The 14,262-nt window shown below is 42.2% G+C and overlaps 1 protein-coding gene across 5 annotated transcripts in view; it reads right to left on the bottom strand.

The window, feature by feature from the left end:
- The window catches only part of DMPK (DM1 protein kinase), a 99,759-nt gene that overhangs the window by 23,494 nt on the left and 62,003 nt on the right, over positions 1-14,262 (bottom strand). For all 5 annotated transcript variants that reach the window (XM_082263147.1, XM_082263149.1, XM_082263148.1 and 2 more), the window contains 4 exons: positions 11,094-11,242; positions 10,908-11,001; positions 9,349-9,549; positions 5,412-5,675 (listed from right to left, as the gene is read on the bottom strand). In XM_082263147.1, the coding sequence (XP_082119273.1) occupies positions 5,412-5,675; positions 9,349-9,549; positions 10,908-11,001; positions 11,094-11,242 (708 nt within the window). The remainder of the gene's footprint in view (positions 1-5,411; positions 5,676-9,348; positions 9,550-10,907; positions 11,002-11,093; positions 11,243-14,262) is intronic.

Raw genomic sequence — 14,262 nt, forward strand, 5'->3', positions numbered from 1 at the left:
ATTATGCTATAAATGAACGATACTTGATTTACATGGCTAAAAAGGGAATTCTACTGTAGTTTAAAAAATATAGAGAATATAAAATTGCCCCACAAGCCATTTTGTAATTTAATGTTATTGAAAAAGATCTTTCCATTTTAATCCACTGTAGTTTTCTTAAATCATCACAAAAATCAATGCAATATAGCAACCGGGAGGTGTTCTGTACACAGTTGGCTTACAAAACACCGGCATAAATGTAATTTTCTGTTTGTGTGATTGGCTCATTGATTTTCTCAGCTGTCTGAACTGAAATACAAGTTAAAATTTTAGATGTCCTCTGTAATAGGAATTTCATTTTGGTGAGATACTCCCTAGAGATGAATTACTTGTGAAGATATGCAAACACTGCAACTTTTCTCAGTAGACCACTGAAAGTGCACCAGATGGTTATAATTAGTGCAGACCCACTAAGGAGTCTTGCAAGTGTATAGTGGAACAAACAGTTTGTTCTTCAGAACAGAAAAGTGTACAGATTTGCCAAAAAAAAAAAGTGTTAAAAACCTTGCAATGTACGTAAATCTTCGGGGGGGGGGGGTTGCTTTTTTCTCAACAAAATGTAGTTACACTTAAAAAAATTAGATAAAGGTTTTTAACCAGTGGTGGATCATAATAATCCACCATTATGATCCACCACTGGTTGAAGACCATTATCTAATTATTTAAAAGTGTAACTCACTTTTGTTCAGAGGAAAACAGGTGGTTGCCCACAGCTCAGGATTCCAAAAGCATCATGAAGATGCTAAAAAAAAATCTGCATTTTAGTGCTATTTATAGTAAGTCAATTTTAGCTCTGCAAGTTTTTTGACTTTTTCAAAAGTTTGCTCCCAATAAAAGTTTTCAATTAAGATCATCATACAATCATAAACAATGCACATGAACAGTCCCTGTACCTGAAAACATTGTTTCAGTAATATCTGCCACCCTCATATGAGTGATTTGCCAAGAGTTTACTGCTGCATCAGACTCAGGCTCGGTTCACACTGTTGCGATGTTAGACATTGCATGTGATTTGCACCACACTGCTGTGCAGATCACATGCGATGTCTGTGCAATGCAAATTCAGCCATACAAATTGTATGGCTGAATTTTGCACCGCATTTGCACCAAAATGGTGCAGGACCCTTTTTATGGTCCGCACTGGAATCGGATCCCATGGGTGTTCACATCCATGCAATCTGATTCCTGCACCATTTAATTTAAACTTTAAAACAATGTGTTTCAAATCTTGCAGAAATGTTTCACAAACCGTGTCAGATACAAAACACAAATGTTGGTTTACAGTGACCCTAATAAATGATCTCTTTAAAGAGGGGGGTGGCTTAAGAGCTGACAACAGCCCAGGGTAAATTTATTCCAGCTATGGCCATTGCAATAATAACATGCAGAAGAATGCAGAAAGGTAATTAGTCTGCTTTATGGCTTCAAAGCAGAAGACAGCAATCCCTGTGTATAAAAATGTCTACAGACTGAAAACAGCCCAAGACACAGGCCAAAGCCATCAGTTAGGTGGTGGCTCAGGACAGCATGAGGCCTGTTTGTCATTATTCTGGAGGGTAAAAAAACGTATACCAATTATCATGTAGCATTTTATTTTCATGGTTTTCTATAAAAATTGGAAATATTTGATTGTGAATTGTATGGGGCTGCAATTATATGGTCCTAAGGCACCTAGAATGCTCATCACATCCTAATATAATAGATGCCCAAGGTCCTATTCCAGCAATTTTGGCGAAGGCAAAAAACTAGCCAACATGACTAGAAATTAGTGATCGACCGATATCGGTTTTTCATTGCCGATACCGATATATTGGTATCGGCTAAATCGGATATTTTTGTACATTTAAAAAAAAATATTTTTTTTTCTTGACAGGTACTTTTGTGGTGGGATCTGGGGGTCTAAAATACCCCAAACCCCTCCTCTGCACTTAAAAGCATTCAAAACGCCAAGTTTGGCTGTTTTGAATGCTGTAGTTTCTTTTAATTTGGCGCTGAGTACCCGGAAGTGATGTCATGACATCACTTCTGGGTTTTTACATGGAGACCCGGTCAGAGCCGAATGCGGCTTTGATCGGGTCTTCGGCGGCCGTGCAGGCTGGTTGCCCGGGTCTCCTGGTGGGACGGGAGACCCGGGCGAGCCGCGGAAGGTGGCCGGAGAGGGGGACGTCCCCTCCCACTCCTTGTAATGAGAGTCGAGCGGCTTCTCAGCCGCATCGGTTGTCATTACAAGACAGCTGATCGTCGGCTATGGACGCCAGTACCAGGATGATGCCTCTAGCTGCCGGCATCATTTTGGTACAAGCACTTTTCCGAAATATGGAAAATATCGGTAACCTCCGGGGCCGATTTCGATATATTGGGCAAAGTGCATATCGCCCCTTGATATATCGGCTTTGCCAATTATCACTCGATCTCTACTAGAAATCACCCATAATGGCCATTTGGTTGCTACCTCGATTACATATATGTGGCTCCAAGGGTTTTTGCATAGTACATGCCTTTGAAATTCTATAAGTTAAAAGTTTGCATGTATATGTGACTATCAGATGTGAAAAAGGTCTTTGGGGGTCAGATCTTTTCTGAACGTTTTCAGATGTGAACTAACAGAATAGAACTACATTGAATACAATTCTCTGAGCTGTAGAAAGCTCTGCAAACCCATGTTGTATTCAGAGAATTGAAAACATAAAAATCCTGTTGAATGTATTCATAAAACAAAAAAAGGATCTTGTTATGTTGCCCATAGCAACCTCACCAATTTGGTTTAACCACTTAAGCCCCGGAAGATTTTACCCCCATTCCGACCAGGGGGTATTTTGCGATTCGGCACTGCGTGACTTTAACGGACAATTGCGCGGTCGTGCGACGCTGTACCTAAACGAATTTGGCGTCCTTTTTTTCCCACAAACAGAGCTTTCTTTTGGTGGTATTTGATCACCTGTGCGATTTTTTGATCACGCGCTATAAACAAAAAAAGAGCGTCAATTTTGCAAAAATAACAATATTTTTCACATTTTTTTATATGAAATTCCCCCCCAAAAAAATGTAAAAATCTAAATTTTTTAACATTTTTGGCCAATTTGTTTTATGCTACCTATGTTTGGTAAAAAAAATCGCAAAAAGCGTATTTTGATTGGTTTGCGCAAAAGTTATCGCGTTTACTAACAAAGGGAAAGATTTTTGTCATTTTTGTTGTTTTTTTTTTTAACGCGTAATGGCGGCGATCTGCGATTTTTTTGCGGTACTGCGACATTGGGGCGAACAGATCGGACCCTTGACTGACATTTTTGACACTTTTGGGGTTACCAGTGACATTTCTACAGTAATCAGTGCTATATATATGCACTGTTACTGTAAAAATACACTGGTAGTGAAGGGGTTAACTTTATTTGGGAGGGAGGGGCTGTGTGTGTCCCTAGGGGCGTGCTTTCTACTGTGATTGGCTGTGGCTTCAGCTGTAAGGACACTGATCAACGGATCTACATAGTAGATCCATGTGATCAGTGTCTTTGCAGCGAGGAGAATGACAGGCAGCTTGTTTACACAAGCTGCCTGACATTCTCCCTCTCCCCCGCCGATCGCCGAGTGGCCGGCGGACATCGGGTCCGCTGGTCACACGCGCGGGGGGGTCCGTGACCACGCGGGAGCGGGAGCACGCCTCCGGGGGAGCGCGCTCGCTCCCTAGACCCTCACAAGCAAGCAATGTAGCCCTACGTTAGTTTGCCTGTGAGGGGCTGACCGCCGACGTAGATAGTCGTGCGGCGGTCGGCAAGTGGTTAATAATCAAAAGCCTGGATGTAAACCTCAGACATGAAATATGAACAAAACATATTCCTGTAAAGTATGTGCTTGCCTCAGTCTGGAGGACTAAGTGTAATTTCTGTCCACTGCCTCCGTTCCTCTGCTATCTGTATGAATCACTTCTGACGCGTTTGCTTGACACCAAGAGAAAAATGGTGACAGGGGAGGGCATAACCTGTGATTGACAGCCTCACCTCTGTACCTATGTGCTGTGTGAAGGGGAGGGGGGTGTTCCTGTCAGTCCCTGATTTCCTATTAAAACATGACCACACTAAGCAGGAGAACACACGGTGGACAGTTCTCTAGATATGCTGGGAACTCAGCCTGCTCTCCTCCAATGATCAGACTTATGCTGACACCCCCCAGCTCTTATGCAGCTGAGAACTGAGGGAATGCGATCACTTATAAAAAGGGAAAAAAAGATAAAAAAAAGTATTCATAATGTTTTTTTATATCTATACACAAAACTTTTTTCCTTTCATTTCAGTTCGAAACTGAATGGATTGTTTTACAAGGTGATTGTTAACAATTAGTTTAAGGTTGTTAACCTAATGCATTCTCTCTCTCCAAGAACCCCCACCCCTCAGCCCTCTCTTTTACGTACCTGAGACCAATCTCGATCCAGCACTGTGCATCCACTGTCTCCTCTTTCTACCTCCCCACTGGGCAAATTGATTGCAACATTGGCTTCTGCTTCTATCAATGAAATGCTATGATGAGGGAGCAGCTTCGCCCTGCTGTCTGTGTCTATGGCTTTAGGCAGCGGGGCTCGAAAGCGAGCCTGCACAAGTACCCCCCTAGCAAGAGGCTTGCTAGGGAGGGTACTTTGCAACAGGGAAGAGCCAGGAGTGTTGATGGGGGGCCCCAGAAGAAAAAGATTGGGGCTGCACTGTGTACAACTATTGAACAGAGCAGGTAGAAATAACTTCTTTGTTATTTAAAAAAAAAAAAAAAAATTAAGGTTTAGTATCATTTTAACTTCCAAACCATTTTTTAGGGTTAATGACAGTTTCCTCCTGACTGGGCTGAAGAAACAACATCTACAGCTTCCTTATAATTTTTTTAGACTAATCATTTGATCCATAGAAGAACACAAAGGGGCTCATTCATTAAAAATTCCTAAAACGTAAATATGTACAAAACGTATTGCTCATAGCGACCAGTCAGAATCCTTGTGTTAGCTTTTCCATAAAATGAAAGGTAAAACTTGATTGGTCCCTTTAGGCCCCCATTATAGCTCTCAAGGTCACCAATGATGAGACTGCTCCTCTGGAGTGCCCAGGTCTAAATGCACCCTGACATATCACGAAGCCTCACATCTCCTGCTCTATACACAAAATATTATAACACAAATAAAAAAAAGCAGTAAATCTTTTCAAAATGGCCATGACTATTGAGTGGAGATAGGACCTCAGATAAAAAGATCTTGCAGCCAGACTCCCAAGGTGGCATAAGAATCCAGTGGAACATTCAACCCAACACACTTTATTTAATACTTTCATTACAGCTGAGGGTGGAGTGACCGACCCTTTAAATTTGATCAGAGAGTGATAAATCATACCCATACTTACGCCTCCTCCGCTGACCATTTCTGAAAGCCGATCTTCTACAATATCAAAATTGGAGGTGTCTGTGGCTCCCACTGACTCAGGAATAAAAGGTGGCATGCAGTCCCTAAGACCCTCCCAGTCAATTTCATCAAAAAGTGGATGCATCTGGAAATCCTGGAGTCCGCCAATGCCCAAACGGTTCTCCCGCTCACAGATGAGAGATGAGATGAAGTTTAAAGCCTCAGGTGGTATACCACTGGCTGAGGAGGGAAAGTTAAAGTGCTCCTGAGATAAAAGAAAGAAAGAACAAAAGTGATTTTTTTTCTTTCATGTTATCTTCTCCATCTGTTTTCTTTCAAAGGCAATATTATCTGTCACTGTCTGTATGCAGAAGTAATAAATTATTTTCTTGTCATAGGCGAAATTCAATATTCCTGGCTGATTACCTCTGCTGTGGTTTCCGGTATACTCCAATTTCATAGCCCAGTTTGGCAGATTTGAGATAGACTGACCATATAGCGATAAAAGAGCGTTATTTAAAAAAGAAAAAATCATATTTAAAGGCACTATAAATGCAAACTTCATACCAGTCACACAATCAGCATTGTCTGTCCTGACTTTGCTTGAGTACATCAGGTAACACTATGTGAAAAATCCTTTGCCTATTGGCGGTCAGATGATCTGGAGACACCTAACACCCCAGTCTCTGATTCTATAGGCCAGGGATTCCCAACTCCATCTATTTAAATCTCTATACATACCCTTAAATTGTTACTAAACCCAGGACCCTGCATTCACTATATTTTGTCTCCCACAGTACACAGGACATGGAAATGCAATTATTTTAGTAAATATAAACTGCTAAATACCTTTTCTCATCAGCAGTATATAGCAGTCTTGTGACTTTTATCAGTGTCTGGTTAAAGCTTGTAGGAGGAGTTTTTATTCTCCTCTAGCTGTCTTATGAGGCTGCATGACCCCTGACCTTCTGTCTGGACAGTGCTGTTTGGCCTTGTGCTGATCACATGCACTTTCCCCAAAAAAAAATAAAAAAACTCTAACAATACACACCAAACTGAGCATTTGCAGAGTGTCCCCAGGGCTCTGTCTTATAAGGAGATGGATTGGAGACAATGGAAGAAGGGCCAGATCAAAGAAGACAGGATCAAACAGCCTTTTTCACAATGCAGACGATTAACCCCTTAGGCTCCACAGTGGGTATACCAAGCATGCTTTACTGCTCATAGAGATTTTACTGTTGTGGGTTTAGTAACACGTTAAATTCTGACCAGCAGAGCCAACCCAACTAATCAATTTATTCACACAGCAGAGGAACATCTAGAAATTTTAGGCCCCACTTAGGCCCCTTTTACACTGTAGAGTCCGTCGGCGGACTCCGTTTTTCTCAGCGGGGGATCGATCTGCCGATCCCCCGCTGAGAGGCGAATGGCAGCTCTATCTCCGCTCTGTTTGCGCCTGCCCGTTCTCATCTGATCCCATCCGATCCGCCAGATGGATGGAAAATAGGGTTTCCATCCGTCCGGATTTGACGCACAGGATCGGATGTCAGCGGATATGTCTCCGCTGACATCCGCTGCCCCATAAAGATGCATGGGGCATTCGTTCAGATCCGCCTAAAAAACTGACAGGCAGATCTGAACGGTCCGCCTGTCCGTGGATCTGAACGGTCTGCATGTGTGAAAGGGGCCTTACACTTGTGAATGGGGCTCTTTGCGATAAGAGGCAGGGGACCCAGCAGAGGTTCATGCAATTAGCTGCAGGTGGGAAGCTCCATTGAAAAAAAGAGAAGGCTGACAGCTCCCACTGCTATTCATGGTTATTACTCAAACAGCGATCGATAATGATTCCATGAGCGATTACATGCGAGCGGTTGTGTTTTCAATGGGGATTCCCGCTTGCAGCTAATCATTAGAACCCTGCTGGGTCTCCTGCATATATTAGCAAATGGCCCTATTTTCAAGTGTGAATGGGGCCTTATGGGCTGCTATAGAAAAAAAATGTATTAGGATAATAGTACCAGGTTAATACATGTAATGATAGTATTCAGTGTATGATTTTTTTTTTTTCTTCCATGCCTTTATTTGTATTTTCTTCACATATTCAAAGTTAACAAAGCTGTCCAGCAGAAATGACAGTTGCAAGGATTTGACAAACCATATAACACTGCTGTGAGTGCCATTTGGTTTAAACCTTAATCTCAAACCTTAAAGGAGATGTACAGCCAAAGCTCCTTTGGCTGTACATCTCCTATGGATCACAGGAGTGCAGATCGTTCTGCACTCCTGTGACCCGTTTTCAGCAGAGAGTGGGCTGAAGTCCACTCTCTGCTGACGTCACAGATGTCGGTCCAGGCACCGCGTCATCACGCCCACAGAAACGGGATCCGTCAGGTGCCTGGACCGACACCCAGCTCAGCCTCTCAGCGAGCTGCTGAGAGTCTGAACCGGCCGCTCCACGCCCCTCTACAGCTCAGCCCTCCAGGAGGGGGCAGAGCAGAGGGCTGCTGACTGTCAGAACCGAGCGATTGGCAGTGTTGGATTGCTCAGTGCTCAGTGTAGTGGTGCCGGGGGACAGATGCATCATCGGACTGATGCTGCATCCATCTAGGTAAGTATAAATGGGAAAAGCCAAACCCCATACATCTCTCTTATTCCCCAAGAAAACAAACTGTAGCTATTTACCACTTCAGCCCCGGAAGGTTTACCCCCCTTCATGACCAGGCCCTTTTTTGCGATACAGCAGTGCATTACTTTAACTGACAATTGCGCAGTCGTGAGACGCTGTACACAAATAAGATTGGTGTCCTTTTTCCCCACAAATAGAGCTTTCTTATGATGGTATTTGTTCACCTCTGCGTCATGCCTCGTACACACGTTCAGATAATCGGACAACTTATCATTTGCATTTTGTTGCATGATACTAATATCGAATTCAACACTGCGTACTAAACGTATGATTTTTTTTTTCTTACAAATCTGGAAAAGCTTCCTGGTTGTGTAGCTACGTATCCGATAGTGCAAAAAAAAAAAACAATGGAAGCAAGGCTTTTTCTGGGTTATTTTCGTGTTTCTGATCATGCGTGGTCTTTGTCTATTGATTTTTAGCGAACGCGTACTGATTAAACGATTGTCGTTCGCTAGGTCATCGTACGACAAAAGTTTTCGTGTTTGTGCCTTCGGATTTTGTTGGCTAAAAAGTCGTGATCGGCTGTCGAAAGCTGTGTACTAAAAATCAGATTATCGTGCAATCAATTCTAAAGTGATTTTTTTCCTATGATTATCTGATCGTGTGTACGAGGCATTAGTCTACCTATGTGCTAGAAGAGGAAGTAAAAAAATGAATAAGATCCTGTTTGTGCTTCCAAAAAAAAGAACAGAGAATACTTTCACAGCAAGTTGTTTTCTGTCAGTTTCCACTAATCGAAATAGATGCATGTCTTTTGTGTTTTAAGGTATTAAAGAGGTTGTAAGCCGAGAAAATTTTTTTTTTTCTTTACATCCTGAAAGAGAAAGACATAATGAGCTAGTATGCATCGCATACTAGCTCATTATGAAATACTTACCTTAGAACGAGCCCCCGCCGTGCCGCTCGCTTACCTCTATGACGGGCGACATGTCCAGTCGCCTGTCTTCCGGGATCGCGGCATCCGGCCATCTGATTGGCCAGAGCCGCGGTGACGTCACTCCCGCGCACGCGCACGGGAGCCGACGGTCACGGTACGGGGCTCTGAAGGAACGGCACGATTGGCCGTTCCTTCAGAGCGCATGCGCCAGTGACGTCACTGGCTGCATGTAAGGTAAATATCTCCTAAACGGTACATGGTTAGGAGATATTTACAGTACCTATAGGTAAGCCTTATCATAGGCTTACCTATAGGTGGAAGTTTTAGAGGAGGGTTTACTTCCTCTTTAAGAAGCAGAAAAAATATTTTCCTTACTTTATAGTGAAGGATCTTTCCGTATGTTTCCACCACAGACTCCGCATAAAAAGGAGGGTGCCCAAAGAACATTTCGTAAGCACAAGCCCCTATTGACCACCAGTCACATTCTGCACCGTAAGATAAACCATGGTCTTCAAGGGCAGCAAGGATTTCAGGGGAAAGGTAGTCAGGGGTCCCCACTGCAACAGAACAGGACACCTTAGAGAAAAGAGAAAATATTTTAATTAGTCACAACAATCAATGTGAAAGGTTTTAGTTAATTACAACAATAAATGTGAAAGGTTCAATCTAGAGCTGGGGTCTCCAAACCTTCTAAACAGAGGGCCAGTTTACGGTCCTTCAGTCTTTAGGGGGGCTGGACCATGGCCAGTGGGAGTAAACAATGTCCTAGGCTTGGTATTAAGGGAATTATTAGTGCCCCTTGTGTCAGTGGGAGGAATAGTGTCCCGTCTTTGGTGACAGTGGAAGGAATAGTGTCCCATCACTGGTGTCAGTGGGAGGAATAGTGCCCCGTCACTGGTGTCAGTGGGAGGAATTGTGCCCCGTTGCTGGTGTCAGTGGGAGGAATAGTGCCCCATCACTGGTGTCAGAGGGAGGAATACTGCCCCATCACTGGTGTCAGTGGGAGGAATACTGCCCCATCACTGGTGACAGTGGAAGGAATAGTGCCCCTTCACTGGTGTCAGTGGGAGGAATTGTGCCCCGTTGCTGGTGTGAGTGGGAGGAATAGTGCCCCGTCTTTGGTGTCAGTGGGAGGAATAGTGTACTGTCTTTGGTGTCAGTGGGAGAAATAGTGTCCTATCATTGGTATCATTGGGAGGAATAGTGTCCCGTCTTTGGTGTCAGTGGGAGGAATAGTGCCCCTTCACTGGTGTCAGTGGGAGGAATAGTGCCCTGTCACTGGTGTGAGTGGGAGAAATTGTGCCCCGTTGCTGGTGTGAGTGGGAGGAATAGTGCCCCGTCTTTGGTGTCAGTGGGAGGAATAGTGTACTGTCTTTGGTGTCAGTGGGAGAAATAGTGTCCCATCATTGGTATCAGTGGGAGGAATAGCGACCCATTGTTGGTGTCAGTGGGAGGGATAGTGACCCATTGTTGGTGTCAGTGGGAGGGATAGTGCCCCATTGTTGATGTCAGTAAAAGGAATAGTGCCCCATTGTTGGTGTCAGTGAGAGGAATAGTGCCCCATTGTTGATGTCAGTAAAAGGAATAGTGCCCCATTGTTGATGTCAGTAAAAGGAATAGTGCCCCATTGTTGGTGTCAGTGAGAGGAATAGTGCCCCATTGTTGGTGTCAGTGAGAGGAATAGTGCCCCATTGTTGATGTCAGTAAAAGGAATAGTGCCCCATTGTTGGTGTCAGTGAGAGGAATAGTGCCCCATTGTTGGTGTCAGTAAAAGGAATAGTGCCCCATTGTTGATGTCAGTGCACGCATTATTGCCCCATCATTCATGTCAGTGGGAGGAATAGTGCCTCAAGGGCCAGATAAAGTCAAGCAAAGGGCCACATTGGGCCCCCGGGCTGCAGTTTGGAGACCACATAGCTAGAGGAAGGACTTACTGTGCCATCGTCCCTGAGCTTCAAACATGAACCAAAGTCCCCAAGATGGATGTGACCTGATCGGTTTAAAAGCATGTTGTCTGGTTTGATATCCCTGAGGAAGATGGAAACATAAATACAGGGAAACAGAGAAGCAACTCAAGAAACAATATCATGGCCCTCAGGGATCACCGGTGATTAACTCACCTGTGTATGTAGCCCAGAGTGTGGACAGAATGGACGGCCATTATCATCTCAGCCAAGTAAAAGATCGCCATTTGGGGAGGGAATCCATCTGGGAACTTACTGAGGAGGGACAACAGGTCACCTCCCACATAGTAATCCATTACAAGGTACTAAGAAGAAAACAGAAAACCTTATTGGAGCCATGTTTATGTGAACCGTATGCTCGGTGAACTCTAGTTCATCTGTCTCTCTGGACCTTATTTATGAAAGTATTTGAAATAAGAACTGTTTGTGTTTCACCACAGCAATGGCATTAGATTTAAAATGTTATTCTTTAACTGTTTCTAGTGCAGGCATAAATCTGCTTAATAGCTATGGGACAATAAACAGGCCATACATCAGCCATTTTGATAAAGGAGGTCAAATTTGCCACTTAAAACAACTTGGACTCAACTACTGTTTTAGGCTGCCATGTTTTACTGATTTTTCCGAGTGATTATTAACCCCTATGTATCTGCACTGGCTAATAAAGGAGGCAAAACTTTAAAGAGTAACTCCACTTTCATGGGTAAAAAAAAATAGCAAATAAAGAAAAAAATATACCATATACAATGGCGACACAATCATATTGTAATTGAATGTTATTAAAAATTACATTTCCTTTTTTTAATCTGCAGCCACTGTAATTTTCTGAAAATGCAATGCAATATGGCTACCTGGAGCTGTTCTGTCCACAGAATGTGTACTGACCACACCCCAGAAACATAATTTCCTGCTTGTGTGATTGGCTCACTGATTTTCCCAGAAGTCTGCACTAAGATACAGGTCATCCCCTGCAACAAAAATTTCATTTTTGGTAAGATACTCCCAATAAGAACACGTCTAAAGGGATGCAGATCCAGCAGATTTCCTCATTAGTGCTCTGCAGGTGCACAGCTGATTGATACTTATGAAACCACTCCCATTAGACCCACTCAGCACAGAGGCACAGAGAAACAAACAGTAATTTCTTCAGCATAACAAAAGGTAGGAATCTGAAGGTTGTTATAATCCTTGCAATGTACAGAAATCACCCAGAGGGGGAATGTTTTTTCCTCAACAAAAGTGGAGTTACGCTTTAAAATAAATTTATTATCTGAAATGGTTTACAATTTTTCTAGGGATGACTTTGTTCTGGCTAATCATACAAAAAAAATTCTATCTGCTTGTCATTTTCTGGCCATTAAATCAAAGCTCTCAGATTTTCCTTCAGAAATTGTATTTTTGCAAATGATTTCCTACCCTCTAACAAGTTTTCCTTTTTGAAGAACAGAGGTTGGAGCATACACATACACAACTGCGACTCAAGTCATATTGTAATTTAATGTTATTCTATAAGTGTATATTACCTTTCCTCTTTAGTCTGCAGCTCTGTCATTTTCTGTAATATGCAATGCAATATGGCTACCTGGGGTGTTTTGTAAACAGAATATGTACAGAACGCCCCCCAGAAACATTATTTCCTTCTTGTGTGATTGGCTAACTGATTTTCCCAGAAGTCTACACTAAGATACAAGTCAGATTTCAGGCATTCCCTGACACAAAAATGTAACTTTTGGTGAGATACTCCCTTTAGGAAATCCAAATTAGGGATGCAGACCTTGCAATTTTCCTCATTAGAGCCCTTCAAGTGCAGCAGCTGGTTGATAATTATGAAATCCCACCTATAAGATTCACTTTCCACATGGACACAGACAAACACACAGGGATTTCTTCAGAATAACAAAAAGTAGGACTCTGCAATAAGGTTTGTTAAAATCCTTGCAATGTACATAGATCACCCAGAGGGGAATTTTGTTTTTCTGAACAGAAGTGGAGTTACTCTTTAAGCAATAAACCCTTCCCCCAGCCTTTGATGGGACTGTGATGGAGGAGCAGCACTTCAATCCTCTGCTCTCACTGTATTCTTCTTTGGTATATGTATATGTATATGTAACTGCCTTGATTGGCTCTTAGTTCTGCCACTCTCTCTCCTATTCTGAGTGCTGATGTACAGAAAAGCCTGATACCAAGTCAAATTCAGGTACTTACATTAGCTGCTTTAAAAATGCATATTATTATTTGTAACCCCTTACCATTGACTCCTGGGAGCCCTAAAATGTTTACATTTTTGGAGGCGTCATAGCCTTCCTAATCACGTGATTGGCTGTCGCAGTAATCACATTATTGGGAGTGTATCCTACCAGCTCTCAATTGTTACTATTTGACAAGGAGGTGTTGGTGACAGCATAATACCCCGCACAATAGCATAATAGCGCATGCTCCCAGCACAAAACATACATGGCAGCATGGCGTTAAGCCCACCTCTTTGCGGCACAAGGTTATTGAACATTTAAATGCATCACATCCCCGTAATTAATATTAAATAAAAAATCCACTTTTTTTTTTAGGTATTGGGGTATTTCTTTTTTCTTTAAGTGTTCACTGGTTTGAGATTTAGGGGAATGAGTACTTTTGATCCTTATAAATAAATTGCAACATGCAATCAGCAGCGCAAGTTCAAATATCAATATGTAATACCAAACATAGTGCAATCTTAAGTGAACGCAATCTATCAATAATGATAATGATGTAAGTAAATAAAGTGCTCTAGTGCAATATATATGGGAAAAAATGTATATTTTACATTCCATATTTATTGCACTAGAGCACTTTATTTACTTACATATTATCATTATTGATAGATTGCGTTTACTTAAGATTGCACTATGTTTGGTACACTACATATTGATCTTTGAACTTGCGCTGCTGATCGCATATTGCGATTTATTTATATACATCCTATGACCCTTGGTGGCTTGAAGCAGCGGCAGTTCTAATTTTAATTTTAATTTCATTTGCACAGTTTCCTTTGGCGCGAGTTTATTAGAATTCACATTACTTTTGATCATTGTTGGGTAGTACTGGGGAGATCTCCAGTGGTGGGCCCGCCAGGTTCTCCTTCCTACATTAGTTAGGATTACTTAAATGTATTTATTTACTTTTTCTCTGGGGGACTGAGAGAATTATAGATTTATATGTTTATTAGGAGTATCTAAATGTTTTATAGTATATAAAATCTAGGAATACTATGTTTTTATGTGATTTTGTTTTATATGTGATTTTGAATGTTGCGATTTTGAATGTTATGTATTTGTATTGGCTTCTTTTT

Source organism: Pelophylax lessonae (genome assembly GCF_965119305.1).
Source record: "Pelophylax lessonae genome assembly, chromosome: 7".
Lineage (NCBI taxonomy): Eukaryota > Metazoa > Chordata > Amphibia > Anura > Ranidae > Pelophylax > Pelophylax lessonae.